The sequence below is a fragment of the Cibotium barometz genome, chromosome 50 (genome assembly GCF_041138505.1).
Source record: "Cibotium barometz isolate CiBa-2024 chromosome 50, ASM4113850v1, whole genome shotgun sequence".
NCBI classification, from domain to species: Eukaryota; Viridiplantae; Streptophyta; class Polypodiopsida; order Cyatheales; family Cibotiaceae; genus Cibotium; species Cibotium barometz.
The window spans coordinates 4,617,144-4,639,966 of NC_141095.1; the positions used below are offsets into that span (position 1 = coordinate 4,617,144).

General features: G+C 39.2%; 1 protein-coding gene across 1 annotated transcript; it reads left to right on the forward strand.

The window, feature by feature from the left end:
* The first annotated feature begins 8,042 nt into the window (after positions 1–8,042).
* Positions 8,043–12,158, forward strand: LOC147609740 (phosphoinositide phospholipase C 2-like). Its single transcript, XM_086787035.1, has 9 exons — positions 8,043–8,897; positions 9,041–9,237; positions 9,505–9,640; positions 9,746–9,994; positions 10,114–10,364; positions 10,467–10,584; positions 10,685–10,843; positions 10,928–11,014; positions 11,454–12,158. Exons 1-9 carry the CDS (start codon positions 8,649–8,651, stop codon positions 11,754–11,756), a joined length of 1,749 nt encoding a protein of 582 aa, XP_086643161.1. The 5' UTR covers positions 8,043–8,648; the 3' UTR covers positions 11,757–12,158.
* The last annotated feature ends 10,665 nt before the right edge of the window (positions 12,159–22,823 follow it).

Consider the following 22,823-nt stretch of genomic DNA (forward strand, 5'->3'; position numbering starts at 1 on the left):
ATATACTGAGGATATATTATTGGCAGTATATACGAGTAGATCTAAGACTTGAAATTATAAGCATTAATACTATCCAGACGATGAATTTGAATGTGGTTGATATGATTTTAAATTCTAGTTGAGAAGAACTGATGAGTTGATTTGGATTCTGATTGAAAAATGAAGATTCCTGAATTTTGGTTGAAATGTAATAAACTAAGCAAAACCACAATGAGGATGAATGGGACGAGTCCCTGTGATGATGTTCGTAGTTGGAATGACGTTAATGACCTCAACAAATCACTATGAGATTAGTGGATTGTGCTGGCAGATTGCTGCTGTTAACACTTGACCCAGTGGATCAAGTTAAGGGATGCCAAATTAAAAATCTGTATAATTGAAAATTTCCATGGACTGTTCAGATAGAAATTTCAGTTAATTTCTATGCATAGAAAGATGCATATTGGGAATATTTTGATTATAAAAGTGTTACTTTCATCAAAATTAATTTTTAGGCATAAATAGATGCATAAAAGAATTTTTTTATTATAAAAGTGTTACTTTCATTAAAATTGAATTTATGCATAAATAGATTTTTTTAATTATAAAAGCGTTACTTTCATCAAATTAAGATTTTCTTTATTATAAAAGCGTTACTTTCATCAAATTTTGACTTTATGCATACAAAGATGCATAAAGAAATTTATTTTTATTTCAAAAGAGTTATTCTCATTAATTTTGATTTTATGCATAGAAAGATGCATAAAGAAATTTATTTTTTATTTCAAAAGAGTTACTCTCATTAATTTTGATTTCATGCATAGAAAGATGCATAAAGAACTTTATTTTTATTTCAAAAGAGTTACTCTCATTAATTTTCATTTCATGCATAGAAAGATGCATAAAGAATTTTATTTTTATTTCAAAAGAGTTACTCTCATTAATTTTCATTTCATGCATAGAAAGATGCATAAAGAAATTTATTTTTATTTCAAAAGAGTTACTCTCATTAAGTTTGATTTTATGCATAGAAAGATGCATAAAGAAATTTATTTTTATTTCAAAAGAGTTACTCTCATTAAGTTTGATTTTATGCATAGAAAGTTTGATTTTATGCATAGAAAGATGCATAAAGAAATTTATTTTTTATTTTAAAAGAGTTATTCTCATTAATTTTGATATAGAAAGATGCATAAAGAAATTTATTTTTATTTCAAAAGAGTTATTCTCATTAAAATTGAATTTATGCATAAAAGATTTATTTTTATTTTGAAAGTGTTATTCTCCTTAAAATTGAATTTATGCATAAATAGATGCATAAACGGATTTTTATAAAAGTGTTATTTCCCACTAAAGTTGTTCTTATGCATAAATAGATGCATAAAGGATCTTTATATCAAAAATAAGAATTCTCTTCTTACATTCTATAAATAGATGTGATAAGATGTGATATGAATCAGATAGATGAGAATGAATAGAGAATGGATGTGATAAGAATAGAAGTGTGAGAATGAATGGTAAATAGATGTGATGAGATGTGATGTGAATCAGATAAACGTAAATGAATGATATAGGATGTGAATGAATGTGCTAGCATGTGAATCGAGATGTGAATGAATGATATAGGATGTGAATGAATAGAGAATGGATGTGATGAGAATAGAAGTGATGAGAATGAATGGTAAATAGATGTGATGAGATGTGATGTGAATCGGATAAACGTAAATGAATGATATAGGATGTGAATGAATGTGATAGCATGTGAATCAGGATGTGAATGAATGATAAGGGATGTGAATGGATGTGATGTCATGTGAATCAGGATGTAAATGAATGATATAGGATGTGAATGAATGTGTTAGCATGTGAATCGAGATGTGAATGAATGATATAAGATGTGAATGAATGTGTTAAGATATGAATCGGGATGTGAATGAATGATATAGGATGTGAATGAATGTGATAGCATGTGAATCAGGATGTGAGTGAATGATAAGGGATCTGAATGGATGTGATGTGATGTGAATCGGGATGTGAATGAACGATAAGGGACGTGAATGAATGTGTTAACATGTGAATCGGGATGTGAATGAATGAGATGTGATGATAAGATGCGATGTAAACTGGATAGATGTTAATGTATGTGAAGTGATGAGATGTATGGGTAGATGCAAGTGGATGAGATCTCATGAGGATAAATGAGGAAATAAGTGATGAGATAGAAAAAGATGTGATTAGATGAGAATGGGAATACTTATGAAATGAATGTGGATTGATGTGGGTTGATGTGTGGATAATGTGGATTGATATGGATGGATGTATGGATGATGTGGATTGATGTGTGGATAATGTGGATTGACGTGAATGGATGTATGGATGATGTGGATTGATGTGTGGATAATGTGGATGGATGTATGGATGATGTGGATTGATGTGGATGAATGTATGGAAGATGTGGATGGATGTGTGGATAATGTGGATTGATGTGGATGGATGATATGGATGATATGGATTGATGTGGATGATGTGGATTGATGTGTGGATGATGCGATTGTGATTTGATGTGGGAATGATGTGATGTGATAGGGATCGATGAAAAAAAATTTGTGGGAAGATGAGAAAAGATGGGGACTAATTTGAAAGGATGTGGAGTGATAGGGATCGATGAAAAAAAAATTTGTGGGAAGATGAGAAAAGATGGGGACTAATGTGAAAGGATGTGGAGTGATGAGAAAAGATGGAAATATTGTTGGAACTGTATTTGTATGTGAAATCTGTTTTTAAATGACTGTTTTATGTCAAGAATGATGGGGAAGCATTTTGACCGTCTTGTGAATGAGGTCGTGGAGACCTATTTGTTAAAGTTGCAACTGCTGATGGAGAGTCAACGGAGGATGTCTCGCGTAGCAAGGTTGACCGAGGTCTTGACCAGCCTCGGTTTGATTTAAATGGTGAGCTTCCGGTACAGTGGATGAGGGACCAAGGAAGCGGCCTATGAGTGAAGCGCTAGGTGACCTCCGAAGGATCCTAGAGGGTGCTCACCATACGGTGCTTGGGCTCTGGGTCACCGAAGATACCCACACGTACGTCAGGGAAGATATTGGAACAAGGAGTAAGAGTTGTTTTCTGAATTCGGGCATGGATCTGGTTGATTGACCTTGCTGGTCCTCAACGGATGAGTCCATGGCTCTTTTATATGGATCTGTTGGTTGATCTTGGTGATCTTCAACAGAGACTCCATTTTTGTTAAAGTGAATACTTGCCGGTTACTATGAGCTAGGAACTATCGAAAAGGTCCTTGAGTGGACAGGGGGTGAGCGTTCTAGTTGCCAATGATGCCATAGGTACCCCGATGAAGGAATGTTTGGAAATAAGGATTCAACTGTGCAAATGTACAAAAAGTTATTTCATGTGAAAAAGGCCCATTAGCAATTATATTTGGGTAAAGGTTTTTATATGTCCAAACCTTAGGAGCTTTCATATGGTAAATAATATGTAAAGCAATACCAAAAAGTGGAAAAAGCAAGCCCAATTTGTACGCACATCTATAATTAGCTCCTTGGGCTATTTTTACGAATACAATTCTCTAAACACTCAAGTCGTGGAAGTGGAGCTACACACCTGAGGGGGGAGATTACACCCAATCTTGTCTTGATGGTGGTGATGTTATTCTAATTCTCTTGTCTTATGCTATGTTATGCTCTTTGATATCAATTTAATTCAAGTCTTTGTTTTAATCTTTGATGTATTATGTTAAAAAAAAAGATTTTAAAGTAGAAAATAGCTCTACTTCCTTACTTATACAAGACTAGTTTGATCCCCAACAGTGGGACCATTTGCTCATCTTAAGAACCTTCTTACTCTCTAACAAGGAACCATATTGCTAGTGGTTAGACCACTTATCTTGGATCATGGAAGTCTCTATTAGAGAGGCTATAAAGGCCAAGAGGTGTGTTAATCCCTCTTTTTGAGCCCTTCCTCTACTCTCAAATTGACAAAGGCAATGGCTAAGCTAGAAAGCTTGAACCACCTTTTTCTCTCCACTTATGTTCAATCACACTCTCACTCAAGCTAGCAAGTAAGCACACTCTTAACAACTCTATCCACATATACAAGTATGCATTCTACAATCAAGCAAGCAAAAAGGTAAGAGCTTTGCACGTGAGAAATGATTGAATTTCCCCTTTCACAGAATTTCCCCTTTCACACACATGACCATGTATTCTACAATTAAGCAAGAAGGTAAGAGCTCCAAAAGAAGAAGAAAGCTTTGCACTTGAGAAATGATTGAATTTTCCCTTTCACATTATCAAAAGTTGTATATATATAAGTGGGCTTTGCTTGGTCCCCTAACTTAAGTGGGTGCCCCTTGCCTATCTCAACCCATATATATAAGGCTTATATTGGCTATTGATACATCATTAGGCTCATGGCCATGTAGAATGTGAACTAATCCTAGGCTAGAGGTGGGAATTTTAAATATACGGAAAAGAGTTGACAATGCCTGATGTTTCAACAAGTCATTCCTTGTTGATGGAGATAATGGCTGAGAACAGAACCTTGATGAGGATTTTAGGATCCTGGCTGTGCTGTGTTTACACCTAATAGCCTGTGCAGATTAGCAAGAGTTAGGCGAGTGGATAGGTTAAGATCAACCCATCATTATACATATATGGTCAAAGCTATACAAGACTTGGATATAAGCATTGGGAAGATGCCATGGATGAATAGATGGCTACATGAGACATGGGATTTGGTGCCTTTACCTAAGGAAAATACAGCATTGGATGTAAGTGGGTCTACGAAGTGAAGCATAATTCATATGTTTTTGTTAGCAGGTACAAAGTGAGATTGGTTGCTAGGGGATATGCACATACATATAGCATTGACTATACGACGAGACATTCAAGTTGATTGCTACTAGGATGGCAACAGTGAGAGTAGTCATTTCTATGGATGCAACTAAGGGATGCTCTTTACATTAGATGGATATTAAGAATGCATTTGTACATAGTGACTTAAAGGAGGGAGTTTACATGGTGTGCAACCCACTAGGATGGACATACGTAGTCAATACTATATGCACATACATATAGCATTGACTATGAGGAGACATTCAGGTTGATTGCTAATAGGATGGCAATAGTGAGAGTAGTCATTGCTATGGATGCAACTAAGGGATGCTCTTTACATTAGATGGATATTAAGAATGCATTTGTACATAGTGACTTATAGGAGGGAATTTACATGGTGTGCAACCCACTAGGATATAAGAATTATGGACACCAAGATTTTTTTTACAGGTTGTGTAAATCCTTATATGGTTTGAAGTATGCACCTAGAACATGGTCAGAAAAGATAGGGGCATATCTTGTCACTATATTATGCCAATTTCTCACTTTATGTGAGAAAGACTCACAAGGGGATTGTGTAATCTATGTTGATGACTTGATTGTCACACATGTGAGAATGGTGAAGACATTCATGATGTGAAGATGCTTCTTAGGAAGAAATTTGAAAGGAAAGATTGAGTTGAGAGCTATGACACTAATGCCTAGGTATAGAGGTTAGTACATCATGTGATGGGATTTGGCTTTTGTAACAATAGTATGGTTTGGACATGCTATCCAAGTATTGTCCACTTTTAGAGTCCATATTTGAGCTATTCAATTAGATTCGGTGTCAGTTTATGCAAGCCCTGAGGAAGCCACATTTAGATACGACTAAGAGGATACTTAGATACATAAACCCCATAGTACATTATAGACTTTTCCATGAGGCTAGGTTATAGTACAGGTACATGGGTACACAAATATAGATTGGGTTGGTAGTGTCTCAAATAGAAGATCTACTAACGGTGGAATAGCAAGAACGATTTCTTTGTAGAGTACAGAGGCTAAGTACAAGGGCACTGTTATTGGTGACATGTGAGGTAGCTTGGTTGCATAAGCTACTTTTACAGATATCAGTGAGCTCATGGAGAGGTTAGTTGTCACTATTGTGACAACGTGAGCATCATAAAGTTGGCTAGTAACCTAGTGTATCATGCTAGGATGAAGCACATTGAGGTGTATCATCATTTTGTGAGGGGACAAAGTAGCTTTGCATGTTTAGAAGCTTACTTGGAGTGTATGGTATGGATTTAAGCTTGAGAGGGAGATAATAAGCTCAAATCTAGTACGAATATGGATGACACCTCCACACTTATTCAACTGGCATGGTTGGTTAGATTATGGTTGATATACCACTAGTATGATACCAGCTTTGGTTAGTAAAGTTATGGTATAGTTGTATCGTTAGTTATATGTTTTCGACTAGAGTACTTCCCCTTATAGTATATACTCTTATCTTTATATTACAATTGTAATGAAGAAGTAAGAAGAACGAAGAAAGTTTAGCCATCCATCTCTCTCTTGTGTACTCGTCTATTCTTGTGTGTTAGTATTATCTTCTCCCTGTGATCCCTCTTCCATTTCTCTTTACGTAGCCTTGAATTGTAGTATGATTTACAAGATCATCCTCTTATTGAGCCTTGCATTGTAGTATGATTTACAAGATCATCCTCTTATTGAGCCATGACATGTCATCAAAATTTCAAATTTTTAGATTTATATATTTACTCTCTCTCTCTCTCTCTCTCATAGCCTTTGGGGCATGGCTAATTGTTGTGTTCTATCATTGACGCTCTCGTGGTGCTTTGAATTTCTTATGTGTCTTATCTTGCTTGCCATCTAATTTTATTTTTTTGATTGCAACATCTTGCATATTTGACATGTTTGCTAGATATTGATGTTTATAATGGTGAGAGGTCTCAATCGAAGAAGGTGCTCATGCTTCAAAATGTTGTTGCATTATGATATTTCAATAATTCAATTTCTAAAACATCATACTAAAAGGTAGCAATTCCATCTCAAAAATCAACTCACATTTTTCTTTGTACACATCAATATGAAACGTTTCATGACCTTCTCACTTATCAATAAACTTATTATACACCCAAAAAGCTAAGCTTAATATCTTATATTGTTCCAAGGAAGTCACTTTTCTTGATCTTATATTTTTTGGAGAGAAAGGGTACATTTATATATATTAGTATATGACAATTGAATATTAAAACCAAGGTACTAAACTCATAGTAAAAAACTCAAAATTTCAAATTCAATGCGCACATAAACACACATAATCATTATCCACATTATTCCCAAAAGAATGAGCATAAAATCCTTCTACTTTATGTTACCAATATTTATGGTATAAACACAATTGCCAGATTTAGAAGGAACATCACATTTTCTTACAGGGTTGCTACATTTATAAGGAACATCACATTCCTTGCACAGTTGATCGTACATATCGAGTTAGACAACAACAACATAACTTTCATGATAAATTGCCTCTTTGGGTTTATCCTAGTGGTAGCGCCCTTGCCTTTGGAAAGGGAGGTACATGGTTTGAATCTACCCACTCCATAGTGGAAAATGATAGCATCAAATTTTAGTACCCTCTCTCACATTATAGATAGCCTTCGCACATGAAGCTTTTGCGACCGATCCGACGCGCGAAGGAAATACATTAAAAAACCAGTTAAAATATATTTTAATCGTCTTCAGCCGATCGCCAGCCTATGCACCGACCGGATCTACTTTACCTATTGTTCTTTTGTCCAACGAACAACCGATTCGCAGCCTCCAATCACAAGTTGCCACATAATAGGCCATCCAAGTGGTGTTTCTCTTCGTTCTCGGACCCGCATTTGCCTTTCATGTTCGAGATCCGTCCGATGACATCCGACCGATGATGCCCGTCAGTTTCTTTGTCGCCGTGAGTCGAACTTTTTGGAGATCGTGTACGAGATACCACTCTTTTATCGGATGAAGTTCAATCGGTCACTCTTTTACTCGGCGAAGTCCAATCGGGTGGGTCACTCTTTTACTCGGCGAAGTCCAATCGGTCACTCTTTTGCGGGGTAGGGATCGGAGACATGTATAGGGAATGAAACGGCTTTTTCAAGAAGGGAAACATCAATGATATATATATATATATGTTAAGGGCCATAAAGAAGACGTTGATTAAAGGCACCTACAAAACTTTCAGTGCTTGACACGACGCTCTCCTGGGGTCCGTGGCTCGCTCTGCTTTCTTGTTCAGCTGGGGTCACCTCAAGACAGTGCTTATCCACCCCACCGTCGCTCTGCCAAACCATCTACTTGGCGCACCGACATTCACACCTCACTGCGTGTCCACAGCGCATTTTGTATTTTACTAAAAACCAACACAGCTACATTTGCCCCGTAAAGATCAGACTCATTGAGGTTGCGTGTGGGTCCTGATCCGACTTATCTTTATTTGATGAAACTGCAGTCGGTTATGATCAAACAACGCATCGGGTGGTCGAATTCCTGAAGGGAGTTTGGGTAGAATTTCTTGAAGACTTGATCCAAAAGCAAGTTGGGTTCTGCTAATCTGATGCAGAAGCGAGTTGGGTTTTCTTAATCTGGTCCTAATCCTGTTAATCTGATCCAACAGCGAGTCGGGATATCTTTATTTGGTCCTAATCCAAGTTGAGTTCTTTAATCTGGCCCTAATCAAGTTGAGCTCTCTAAATCAACTTGGGCTCTCTTAGCTTGATCAAATTCGAAGTGGGTTGTGGTTTAAATCGTCAGCAGAAGATGGGTCTTCGTCCTGCGCCTGATGAACTTAAGGTCCTGTTTGAGAAATACTCTGCAAATGGGGTGATGGGTCCGCCACAATTCCACAGGTTTCTGGTAGAAGTACAGCAGGAGCGCCATGTCTCAGAGACCCAGGCCAAGACCCTCATGGAGGCCCTTCTCAAAACTTCATCCGGGCCACAGTTCCATGAGCAGAACTTTCTAGACTATCTCTTTGACACCGACCACAACATTGCCATCAACACCCATGTAAGTGATTCACCTCCTCTTCTTTATCAAGCTAAACCTTGTTTAGTGCTAAACTTGTCTGTTTAAATCTCGTTTAGTGCTAAAATTTTTCTTTTAAAACTTTCAAGTGCCAATGCTGAGCAGCTCTTGTATGATGTATTCAGATCCATCATGACATGACATACCCATTGTCCCACTACTTTATATTCACTGGTCATAATTCCTACCTCACTGGGAATCAGCTGAGCAGTGCTTGCAGTGAAAAGCCCATTGCAGAAGCACTCCGCAGAGGAGTGCGTGTGGTCGAGCTTGACTTATGGCCTAATTCAGAGGCAAATGATATTTCTGTCTTGCATGGAAGGTACCCATTGGTTATAAGTTCTACACTAGTTTTATGACTGTTGGACCTTGTTTCCTGTATTTGTCATACAATGATGAGATGTCCATTATGACAATCAGAAATGTCTCATATAATCTTCATAATTTTTGAGTGTGTTCGTGGTTTGGGGGGGGGGGGCAGGGGTTCATACAGTTTTCAAACTTAGATAGGGTTTATTCTAAAATGGGTGAAAAATCATTCAGTGAAAAGGCTATGTATGTGCTGATCGTGTTTTTGATTCTTGTGTAGGACATTAACTACTCCAGTTGAGTTTAAGACATGCCTTATTGCTATAAAGGAGAATGCCTTTGTCAAGTCAGATTACCCCGTAATTGTTACGTTGGAAGATCATTTGCCTCCAGAGCTACAAGCCAAAGCAGCCAAGGTATTTGAGACTACCTGGAAGACAAATGTTGCAATATAAATGACTCTAGTAGGCCCCTTTGTTCAAACATCTCTAGATCATGCTTGTCGGGTGTGTCTTAAACAGACGATTGCAGAAACGTTCGGGTCTACCCTCTTTTACGCAGAGAATGCAGAGTGTATGAAGGAGTTTCCTTCACCAGAGAGCCTGAGAGGAAGAATTCTCATCTCAACAAAACCACCAAAGGAGTATCTTGGGGCTCACAATACCAAGATCCCAAAGCAGGTTGAACAAAAAATAGCAGTTGAGGAGGTGAAGGCCGACAAGAAATCCATTTGGGGGCAAGAGATTTCATTTTTCAAACATCTTGAAAAGGTCAGAGCTTATGAGAACTTTTTGAAACTGCAGGATGACATGTAAACAAGCGTGCGCGTGGCATGTGTGTGCGTGCATGTGCCTGCAAATACCTTGACTCATTTTACAATGTTCTATAGGATGTTGGAGTGTCTACTGAAGAAGAAGGCCATGAAGAAGAAAGCTCAGATGAGGAAAGTAAACCCCCAGAGAGACGCCAAGAGCAACAAATATCTTCTGAGTATAAGAGACTGATCACAATAAATGCTGGCAAGCCAAAAGGGAAGTCATTGGTAGATGCTTTGAAAGTAGAGGAATATGCGAAACGGGTTAGCTTGAGTGAACGTCAGCTTACAAAAGTTGCAGAGTCAAATCCTTCTGCTGTTGTCCAGTAAGTTGCATTCATTGTTAAACTTTCCCTGACATTGTGTGGCTAGGCCCTTTAGAGATTGATTCGAAGCTGCCTGCCTTCTCATTATGCTGTATTTTCCAGGTTCACTCACAACAATTTCCTAAGGATTTACCCTTATGGGTTACGTTTCGATTCTTCAAATTACAATCCAATCCGGGCATGGTCACATGGAGCACAAATGGTTGCAGCCAATATGCAGGTCCATACATACGCTTGCTGTTATTACAGAAAACTTTGACTCCAGAAGTTTCAACATGTTAATATTGAATGACAGCTTTGTGATGCATTTTTTATGACAGGGTTATGGGAGACACTTGTGGGTTGCCAAAGGTTTTTTCAGAGCAAACGGTGGTTGTGGCTATGTAAAGAAACCAAGCTTTCTTCTTCCTAAGAGTGATGGAACCTTTGTGAGCCTGTATGATCCAGTCAATCCATTGCCAGTGAAGCTGAAACTAAAGGTATGATGTGAAATAAGCTTTCTTCTCTTAGGAGTAATAAAACTTTTACACTTGAGGTTTTAACTATGTATTTTGTTTTTGCAGGTGAAGTTGTGCACGGGTTGCGGATGGCTTGAACATTTTGGTAAAAGGAGCTTTGACACATTCTCTCCACCTGATTTTTATACAAGGGTAAGTATTTGCAGTTCAAATTCGGGTGCACGTCCGTATGTGTGTGTGTGTGTGTGTGTGTATGAGAGAGAGAGAGAGAGAGAGAGAGAGAGAGAGAGAGGATGTTTGCTGTCTGAGCTTGTGCACAGTGTGATGGTGGTGATACTGGGGTATGCCTGTATGTGTACAATGCTGGCGTGTGATTGTGACGACGATGATGTTTGTGTGGTGATTGTAATGGTGATGATGAGAGTAATGACAATTGCTATCTGCTGCATTGACATGTCATGCCATTTAATGGTGAGCATTGATACAGGAAATGGATGTCATGCCAAGTGATGGTAATGGTTATGAAACTTACCAGGAAATGGATGTGATGTGTGTCATTTTATGTGTACTGATGGTAATGGTGATAGTTGCGGTTCTTTCCTTGATGGTGTGGAAATGGATGGATGTGCAGGTCGGCATTGCTGGGGTGGAAGCTGATACAGTGATGAAGAAGACAGCCACCATAGATGACAACTGGGTTCCAGAGTGGAAGGAGGAATTCGAGTTTGACCTTAGGGTGCCGGAGCTTGCAGTGCTGAGGGTGGAAGTGCATGCGGACAAAACTACCCGGGATGACTTTGCAGGGCAGGCGTGCTTGCCTGTGAGTGAGCTGAAGCCCGGCTATAGAGTGGTGGCCCTCTGTGATGAGAAAGGAGATGAGTTGGAGCCTGTAAATCTGCTGCTTCACTTTCAACTGTCTTTGAGTACTTGCTGAGCCCCTAGCTTCACCATCTCTTCCTTTTTTCACAGTTTTCTACATGCCTTTCTTCACACCTGTGATCTATCTATGCCAATATTTGAACTTGTGGTATCAACTTTGCAGGCTATGTCATGATATAGCAGGCTATGTAATGTTCTTATGCCATTGATATAGTGGCCCCCCCTTTTTTGTGTATATGTAAACAGTGAGATATACCTTTCTAAGCTATTCAGTGTGGCATGACTGAAAGCACCTGTTTCTCCTAGTGGGATTTGTCTTTTGGCATCCAAAATCACCAGCTAGAAACATTATCAATTGGTTATTTTGGAGATGGATTTTTATCCAGCTCACAAGTGATAAGGTTTAGGATCCTTAATCACCCCTATTAAGTTTAAAAAGTCTTAAAAATTCCAAAAACCAAGCCAAAACAGCTCTCGGGTTGGGGTACATGAGTCCAGAGTCTTGCGAAAAAGGATGTGAATCTCGACACGTGAGCGTGAAGATGGTAGGTATACTAAAACTGCACCAACCTATTATTATTGCCTTGAATACTTGTAAAGATATGCCTACTCATGTCCTTTAAATAATTTCTTATCATACCAATTTGTGTACTAGCTATTTTCATAGGCCTATTACATAAAAATCCGTGTCCCAAGTATACCTATTTCATAATATGTGAGCTTAGTTCATACAAAAAGATGTGAGCTTGCATATGTGAACTTGTAGGTGTGAGCTTGAGCCTAGAGATGTGAGCTTATAGACACGAGCTTGGACACGTGAACCTATATACGAGGGGTGAGTTTGGAGGTATGAACCTGGAGACGTGAGCCAAAAAGAAAGGTTTAGAAAATTAGTACTCGAAACTTTAAAAAAATATGTTTTTTTTTTGTAGCTTGAGTATGTGTTCGAAATAAGCCTTATACTTCGCTTATTTCACCAAAGTAAGACCATCATGCGAGTGCGATTTGGACTAATTATGGAATTGGCAATACAGTCCGCTGTTGTAGTGCATCAAAATGTAAGAAAATACAATAGTGAAAGTAGGATTAACACAATACAAAGCACTAAATCGTAAAAAGAAATGAAGATTAAACAATATTATTGCTTGCAAACTTTTATAATTGATGGTTGTCCATCTATCCATGTGCTCCAACCAAGGAGCTTTGTAAGCAATCTAGACAGACTTTAGGATGGAGGATGTCTTGCTCACAAGAATGCTTGAACACAATGAACTCAATGATGAACTACGGCTACTAAACTAGTCTATATATATTATTGGCCACTTTTGGCCAATGTCTGAATTGGGAACTGTTGGGTGCTTGGGTGGTCACTAACACAACTACTACTCCCCATAAAATATCTATAAAATAGAGTATATTTGTTATCCATAGTAACAATAGAAGAGTGAAATATTGAGTAAATATTTTTCAACACCTCTGCAACATACATTCGAAGGTGACCTACCTCTTTGGTCCATTGTTGAGTCGAAGAAGATGGCTCTCCTCCCAAGAGTCGTCGTGAAAATATATGCATAATTCTCTATTGTTGGGCAGTAGACAAGCTCCACGTCTCCATCCATAATAAGCTCATGCACATAATGGTACTAAATCTCAATGTGCTTCGTACGAGAATGAAACATCAGGTTCTTTGCAATCACCATGCAATGTTGATTGTCACACAACAACACTATTGCTTCCTTTTTAGCAACGTCCATGTCTCCTAAGATTCTTCTCAACCAGACTACTTTACATGAAGTAAAGCATGCTACCTTAGCCTCTGTAGAAGAAATGTTGTTTGGCAATTGAGGCCTGGCAAGAAACGGGTGGAATCTCCATTTCTCAGCAAAAGTATGTAGGAGAAATTTTGAAGGCATTTGGCATGGTTGAGTGCAAGTCAGAGATGCAAAGCTTTCTATGGACGATGCTTCTCCACTTGTGGATATGAAGAAGTATTGAAAGTTAGTGGTGGGGAGTTTGATCTTTCTATACAATACATGGTCTAACATCAGCTTGGCAATTGGTGTCCTTAGCAGGTTCTCATATCAGCCCGAGAGAACCATTGGAAGATAAAAACGGGTATTAAAGTACATCAAAGGTACCATCTATATGACATCACTTACACATCAGATAATTCCTTGACTGGATTTTGTGAGTTAAATTCAGCAGAAGATTGTGATAACAGGAAATTTGTTTCTAGTCATTGTTTCTTATTGGGTCTAGAACTTCGTCATGGATCAGCAAGAAGCAACCTATAGTGGTAATCAAAGAAATGTTTCACCCATTTAGGATATCACCCCTTGTATGGTGTTGAAGGCTTCTCTTCATCATCTCATAAATCCACCTCTTGTGGAGTTGATGCTGTCATTGGTGGCTATTATTGTTGGGCTACTTCTTTGTTGAAGGATATTATGGATGAAGCCTTCTCCTCCACCTAGATGGGGCTATTCCTCGAATACCACATCACGGCTTTGCCTCTGAATCGTAAAGTCAGTAACCCTTTGACTCCATACTATACCCCAAGAAGATACACTTCTTACTCTTGGAATCCCACTCGGTTCTGGATGCATATAATAGTCACATCCAAATATCATGAAATATGCAACTGAAGGTTTCTTACCAGAATAAGCTTCTTGAGTTGTCATGCTCTTCACTACCTTTGTGTAACTCTTCTTAAGGATATACACCCCTTTGTGTAACTCATATTAAGGATGATAGTCGGTGTTAACTTCCTCCACTCTCCAAAAATAATTTTGTATTTCTTTCCTTTGACCATACTCCACGTCATCTCCCAAAATGTGCAATTTTGTTGCAAAGTATGACCAACTGTTAAATCTCTCTTAATCCTACGCTTCTTGCAATAGTAGGCATTGAATTCTCTTGATGTGAATTCTTTTCTTTGATCTGTTTGAAACTTCCAATCCCTGTCTCATTCTCTACTAAGCTATGCTATACTTTCACTTTCCCAAAAGCTTTAACCTTATAGAAAATAAATCCACATCTTCCTACTAAAGTCATTTATCATCATTAATAAGAAAGTTATCGATCAGTAATAAGAAGAGAAAGAACCACCCAATGTAGTGGTTAGCATTTTACCAAAAGATCTAGAGGATCCTTTGCATGATTCTTGCTTTCTTGTGGCAATGCATGGTGATGCTTCTTGCCCATCATACAAGTTTCACACATATATGGCATCTTTGAAAATGTTTGTAGATGTGCCACAATCCCAACCCTTTGTATCTCTTTAAAGAATATAAAGTTCAGGTGCCCAAATCTCTTATCCCATATCTTTCTTCTCCTAACATTGGCTTAGGTTGTTAAAGCTGACAGCTCATACAAGTTGTTGTACTCCAGATTCCTCTCCCAACAATATTGTCGTTAGCATCTGCACCATCCTTATTGAAGAGAAGCTTCAAGCTACTATGGCCATAGCAGACAGTTGATTCCTCTTTATGTTTGGTCTGAAAAGGACATTTGGCAACTTCTTAGTATTACCATTGCTAGAAAAAAAGAAATGGTACTTGAACCCATGGCTAGGCATTTGGCATCGTTCTCTATCCGCTTATACGAGGATGGACTTCCCCATAGGCTTGAGGGAGGTATTGATTGGTCATATGTTGGGATGCTCCACACTGTCAATGATCCATGAACCATCGGATGCTAAGAAATGTGTAGCATTTGTACATATTTCTTTTGTGACTATAAACAACTTCAATTTAGCGTCAACACTGTTCCCAGACTCCTCCTTCAAAGGCTTCAAAGTGCCATTCTTCTCATCTTCTTCCATTAGTCTACACGATTTTACGACACGACCATGCTTATCATAGTAGAAGCACTTTGCCTTTGATTTTTTTTCTTCTCAGAAGTATTAGGGTTAGCAAAGTCCTTCCCCTTACCTCTCTTTGCAATTGCAGAGAAGATTGTAACATCGCTACCATCTCTAGCTTTAAAATGCATCTGCTTCTTCACCAACATTACGCCAAACTCCTCAAAAGTAAGAGGCAGGTTGCACACTTGGGTGTTTAGTGAGGTCACCAAACTATCACACTTTAGGGGCAACACTCTAATACATCTTTGTGCCATTTCTTCACTCGTCTTAGTAATCCTGACCTCAACCATTTGATCTTGCATATTCTTTATCCATGATATGAACTACTATGTTGCTTCTCTATCATAACGCCTTTTTGCTGTAAGCTGATTCTCAAGGTTTTGACTCCTTATCTTATTCTTCGTCTCATATTGGCTCTTAAGAACTTTCCATGCTTCAAAAGCTGTGGAAGTATGTTGAATTGGGGTCATCAATGAATCAATAACATTGATGATAGCACATAAGAGTATCTACATTCCTTCACCTCCATGCCAAATCGAGATCAGGATCTAGCAGTATTGGTCTATAGATGTAGTAGATCCAAAGTAGCACCTAGCTTTGCATCAACTCTTGTTTGGAGTTTTCCACAACTCATATGAATCAAATAGACCTAATCTTAAACTTCCAGAGAGTGTAATTTGTCCCTTCCAACTTTTCATCACTAACAAACTATCAAAACAAGATTTGTCTAGAGCATGTGTTGCTCTGATACCATTTAGGAAAACACAATAGTGGAAGTAGATTAACACAATAAATAGCATTGATTTGTAGAAAGAACTAGAGAGTAAACAATATTGTTGCTTATAAACTTTGATTATAAATTGATGGTTGTTTGCCCACCCATGTGCTTCAAGTAAGCAACTTTAATGGTGGTGACAGACTATGGATGGAGGATGTCTTGCTTACAAAAAGTACTTGAATACAATAAACTCGATGATGAACTTGGCCATGTCGACCAACCCATGATTTGATCCATAATGACTAAATGACCATATCATTTGGTGGTGTGGAGACTACAACAAATACTCCATAGGGACTATGTACAACTCCCATGACCATATGAGGCTATCTGTACCCTCAAATAGGCCCCACAACTCAATCCATAGGAACTATGCACAACACTCATGACCATATGAGACTGTTTGTACCCTCCAACGGGTCCCACAACTTGAGAATTGTGTGTCCTAAATTTGTTGTTCGCCCTCACTGTGGTCAAATATCCCACACAAGCATGCATCTTACTTAGCCGAAGTGCCAAGTCTACATAAGTCATGTTCAACTCAAGAGCTTACCTTAGCCTTGCTAAAGCATGTGTCGTTAGGTCTTGCCTTTGAGACATGAATGTAGCTTCCCATTATGGGTGTGCTAGCTCATTCGTCCGCGTCCTTACTCTATTGGTCACAGTGGAATTCTCCTTACCAACAAAGGGTGAAGGGAGAGATCTCAATGTCAAGATGGAGGCGAGAAGAGATGGTCCTTCATGATGGTTCTCTCTCATAAAGGCAGGGGAAGAAGAGGAAGATATTATAAGAAGAAAATCTATAATTAAACCTATCTAGCATGCATCCATCAAGCAAGCAAGAAGAGGGAAGAGGGAGAGATACAAACTATTGCAAGGGATTGGCTATGTGTTTCTAATTGTTAGAAATGGCTTATATATAATTGACTACTTTTCACACTAGGCTGGCCAAACTTAAAAATGGTCCGACTGCTATTACTAGTCTTTAGCAACTCTATACTAAGTTTGTAGACTTTCCCTATTTAAGCTCATGGTAAGGCTGGTTTATATGTTCCAGTACCGTCTTACTATAAAAGTTAAGTGTCCCCATTCTCATGCATGGGTAAGATGGAAAAGTGCCTTATGATAGGTCAAGTGGGTGAAACCAGTTAACTAATGAAGTGGTTAACATACCCCCCTTCTTAGTGACCATTTCCTTGCATCATCCAAGTTGATGAGGTGAAGTTGATGCCGGCAAGTGGATGGTGTGGAATGGTCCAGGATATGCCATGGAGTTGGCGGCAATCGAGGTTAAGCGGTTAGTTTAGCCAACTGTAGGGCAAAGTGTGTTGAGATATCGAGTTCACCTAGTGATATACGGACGTTGATGACCCGCATGGGTGATAGCCGCACTTATGCCACTAGCATGGTTGGTGAGATTACGGTTGATATGTCGCCACCAGTGGATGACAGGCTGTGTGGTGGCAGCTTTGGAGTACTAGAGTTATGGCATAGTTATAGTAGGCACCAGCTCATGTAGTTGGGTTCACACTATAGACTGACCCCATTATATGTTGTTGTAGGAGAGTACTTTCCCTTTATGTATGTACTCTTATCTTTTAGTTATATGGTTGTAGAGAAGAGAAGAAGAGAGAAGAAAATTAAGCCATCCATCTCTCTCTTTGTCTTGCTCTCTCTCTCTCTCTCTCTCTCTCTCTCTCGTATGTGTGTGTGTGTGTGTGTGTATTTACTTGCAAGGAACTCAAGCTCTCCCTCTCCTCCATATTATCTTTAAAGTTGGAAGGTGGCTTGTTGAGGTGAAATAGTAAGTGATAGGTGATGTAGAGGTTGTGGAAGTGATATAGACCCTTCAACATGAGGGAATGGTAGAGTGGTCCGCACCTTGCGTTTAGCAGAGTGAGAGCAAGAATCCCATATAATGAGCATGGGTGGATGGAGGTTTGGGGCATCTTGGCACGACAAGGTATTATGCCGAGATGGGGATTTTACTTTGATGAATATGTCAACTACTACGGCGAAGTTATTTTGGTATTGAATTGGAGTCAAAGTAGAGAGGTTATAGACATGGAAGCTCGAGGGAGGTACCTACTGGCATGGTTAAGGGTCCCGAGGCGATGGATCACACCATGGCGAGGCTTGTGCCTGCCATGGTCCTTCCCATCCAGAGATGTACTTGGAGGATTAGTGTTCATGAGGTTAGCTGCAAGTGTCTCCCCACACTAGAGATATACTTGGAGGGTTGGCATTGATGAGGTCAGTTGCAAGTGCAAGCGTTTGTGTGTGCCGTGTGTGAACCCATTTTGAGGTTAACTTAGCATCTCCTCATTACATATGAGAGGTAGTAATATAATAAGTGTCATGAAACAACACTATATATATTGTAATTATGAGAATAGTTAGCCATTCCTAAGCCTATGTATCTTATAGTCATTTACTTTATCTCTTTTTAAGTTCTAGGCACCCATGTGAATAAGGGCCAATTATATCAATAACAAATTCTCATAATGTAATACACAATCCCCGCTGTGCCAATTGAGTTTAGTATTATCTCCTTGTTGCTATCTTATATCTATGGTGTGAGAGAAAGAGTTGAGAGAAGAGAGTACTTCATTCTTGGTACATGTTGCTCTTATGCTTGTGTTCGTGAGTGTGAGAGTAGAAAGGAGTGGGAGTCCTTGTATGAAGAAAGACAACCTCTTGGTGATAACTTGAGGAAGGAGGAAAAGAAGTGGAGCTACCACCACTAGTGTAGCTTCATGTTGCTCTTATGCTTGTGTTCATGAGTGTGAGAGTAGAGAGGAGTCCTTGTATGAAGAAAGTGTTCATGAGTGTGAGAGTAGAGAGAGGAGTGGGAGTCCTTGTATGAAGAAAGACAACCTCTTGGTTGATAGCCTGAGGAAGGAGGAAAAGAAATGGAGCTAGCCATCACTAGTGTAGCTTGGAGTCTTCTAGAGATACAATCTTGGAGGCGGCAAGTTACCCCCATGATGTGTTAAGATAAGCAGCATTATCAATTGTATTTGGAGAGGGGTGGTGTAGCTTCTAACATTTTTGGCGCCATTGGAGTCACTGGTCTCTTTCTACTCTATTTACATGCCTTGTCATCTTCTTATAAGTATCTTTTCCCTAGATATGGCTTCTTGAAGCTATGGATTGGTTGAGAAGAGGATAAGTTGTGTGGATAAGGCTGGGAGAAAGGAGAAAAAAAGAGAAAAAGAAGGGCTATTTTTTATTATTTTAGCATTTGGAATGGTTTTTTTGCATTGAATAAGAGTTAGAAAAGAAAAGAAAAAAAATCATTTGCGTCTGTACTTGCATGGTGGGAACTCATTAATCATGCCATTATTATGTAGTGAACACCCATTTATATTTTTTAAAATCTTAAAATTTTAGAAAATAAAGAGCCATTGATCCTATTGCTTTGCTATCATTTAAACATTCATGTTGCAAAGGAAGAATCTAGAAATTTTGACCTGAAAAAATTAAGATTTGCACCCTCAAACCATTGATTTTTCATCGAAACTTTGACTCACATTGCCATGATTCTGCAATCTGTAAATTCATGCCCATGATTTTCGATCACGCCTGTGATTTTTTATCACTCCATGATGCTTTGACAATTCTAGTTGTCCAACAACCCTAGGATTGCACATTAGTTGCACCTTATCTTTGACAGATTTCATCTTGTCTTATCTTATCTAATTGTTGACTACGAATCCATGATTACAGTTCACAATGCATGTCCATGGATCATGGTCCGTGTGTCATACCCCCATGAGGTTGCTAACAATGTCATCAATCACGGTGGCCCAACTTGATAATTTGATAAGACTAACATCTAAAACATTTACTAGGCACCTCAGGGAAATCATTATATACAATCATTGAACTTATTAGGGTGAGAAAAATCACCGTGATTTTGGACCCACAAAATCAACTGAGACCTTGAGTGTCGTCAAATAAGTGTTCAAGGGTGGTTCTAAGGGAGTTCTAAGGTCACCCTGACACTAGGGGTAGCTGAGAGTGAACGATAGTTTTAGTATGATTTCTATTGTGATCATGTCCATGATTTTGTAAAAATCTAGTAATTGTAGACTTGAGTAATCCAATTGTGTGCAAATCGACATTTTTTCCAACTACAACCATTTCATGCACCTAAGGTTGGGAAGGCTTTTTGGTGATGACATTTCCCCTGATGTGACAGTGCATCTAGCCAACCAGGATTGTCTTATTAGAGAAGCCTAGGGTTAGTTCACTCGGCCAGTACATAAGGAAGTGTGTTTATCTGACAAAGTACGAATTCTTTTGAATCATCAAGTAATGAGGAAACCATGGAGAACCCTCTTAACAAAGAATTGGCAGGAGAGAAGGGTACTTCTTCTCCAACACTATCTGGTGAGTTCATGGGCTTAGCCCGAGGAATCCTGAGATACAATTATGAGCCTGAGAGAGAAGCTCCACATCTTGCCAAGGGACTACCACTGAGCTTAGAGACAGAAAAGTACACTGGAAGATCTAGAAGCAGAGGGCAACAATTGTTGGAGGAAAGGTTTACTAGGGGGGGAGCAATCTTGTAACATGCCCATCTTCAAAATAATAATATATGTCCATTTGATAGATGAATTTATGGTCTTTTTATGAGGTAAAAATCATCAATTTTAATAATCGAGCTATTTCCACTTGGAATCCTAATATAGGATTTTACAACACTCAAATTTGAATTTCGCACGTGATTTTATCCTAATAAAGGATTTTATAGCACTCAAAACAGACATCGGATCAAATGTTTAGTTATTTTCAATTAAAATATTATAAACTTTAGACCTTAATAAATGCATGACCGGGTGTCCGATTGACAAACAGTCTACATCCCAACGACTAGGAAAACAACCTGAACAATTTCGTCAAATTTTTTTTTATAGCCGTCGGGCGCGCATCGACACGTATATCGAGGTCGATGCCCCAAAATTAGGAGTCCCCACTCCGAAAAGATGCTGTTCACATACGCGAGCGCCCATGTAAGCACCAAAGGCCGACCGCCCTAGCGTACGGTCCCCACTAGTTGTCACATGGACACCCATGCGGCCACTAACCTGGAAGGTACATGCGTACCTCATCTTTTGCCCACGTACAGGCACCATCCCTTTCCCCAAACTCATGCAGCTATAGACCAGTGTACTTTCATCGTACATCATCCCCGCTTTGCTCACTCTTTTCATGTACCATACCCACACTAGCTCCTGTATAAACCCCCAGCACCTGTATGGTCGACACCCTGCACTTCCCGTACCCAACACTTTATGAAAAGATTGCACCTGGCACTCTGTGCGGGACTGTACCTGACAGCCCTCTGCAGCCCCTCTCCAAGAAATCCCTTTTTAGCCCATCTCCAAGTAAGCTCTGTAGAAATTTTTTCATCATCTCACCCTTGTGTTGAGTAGAGGAGGGTGTCCTTAGCTACTCTCCCCCCCACCCCCCCCCCCCCCCCCCCGGCGGGTAAATAGACTTAAGAGAGAACTCCCCCTCTCTCCGTGTAGGTGCAGCTTTTTGTCCCAAATTCTAGTTTAAGGACACCTTTCCTCCCCCCCATTTGCGGTGACTTTAGTAAGGGCTCTTTGGCTCTTAGAGGTGGTTCCCACGTAGGAGTTTTAAGCTCATAAAGTGAGCAAACAAACTTCGATTTGAGATTTGACTGAAGTGTTGAGTTCACGCACATGTGGGCTACAAGAAGGTGAATAGAATGGCTCCCCTTGAAGATGCCAAAATACCACCTCGAGAAGCATGCACGACCCTAGAGGGAATGTCCCGGATGCGGCCCCAACTCTTCCCTTGGGAATCCCACAAGGAACTAATGGCCATGTTAGCTTAATAATCATTTAAAAAAGAGGCTTTTTGATTGACTTTTAATGTTAACATTAATTATGTAGAAAGAAGTTGCTACTTGTCCTTGCTTTGAAAATACCAAAATTCTTGTGAAATCATTGCTTTCTCGAGAAAATGATGTTGTCTCTTGTATCCTATGGTTTGGTTAAGCAATTGTGTTGTTATCTTAATTAAGTTAAAAGTATAGGTACATCTTCTCCCTATGTTAATGCTGACCCCGTTTTTGTGCTGTGTGTGTAGCTGGGCGGTGACGTTAGCGAGGGCCTGGAGTTGGCCCAAGGTATCCCTCCTACCATTGGGAAGGTTTTCTGCCAATTCATCCCTAATGACATTCTCTTCTAATAATGTCTCCTTTCCCTTCAGATCCGCCCCCTTTACAAGCCTCTTCAATCCTTGTGTGGACCTGGTGTTGTCACCTCTTCAATAACCACCTTGTCGTCAGAAGCCATGTTCCTCTTCAAAAGTAGGAGTAATGGAGAGGATTTCTGCTACCTTCCTATCCCTGAATGGTAGAGGTTCCATGAACGTATCATACCTATACCTAACTTCGCTTACTAATGTCATGTCCTTGTGTCCATTAGTGTGACCCTCCTGGC

What these genes read in the sequence shown, in the direction of transcription:
- LOC147609740 (XM_086787035.1), top strand. Translation starts at nt 8,649, where the DNA reads ATGGGTCTTCGTCCTGCGCCTGATGAACTTAAGGTCCTGTTTGAGAAA. An exon ending in TTTTCAAACATCTTGAAAAG is followed by an intron (nt 9,995 to 10,113) that starts GTCAGAGCTTAT and finishes AATGTTCTATAG; the next exon opens with GATGTTGGAGTGTCTACTGA. An exon ending in TGGTTGCAGCCAATATGCAG is followed by an intron (nt 10,585 to 10,684) that starts GTCCATACATAC and finishes TTTTTATGACAG; the next exon opens with GGTTATGGGAGACACTTGTG.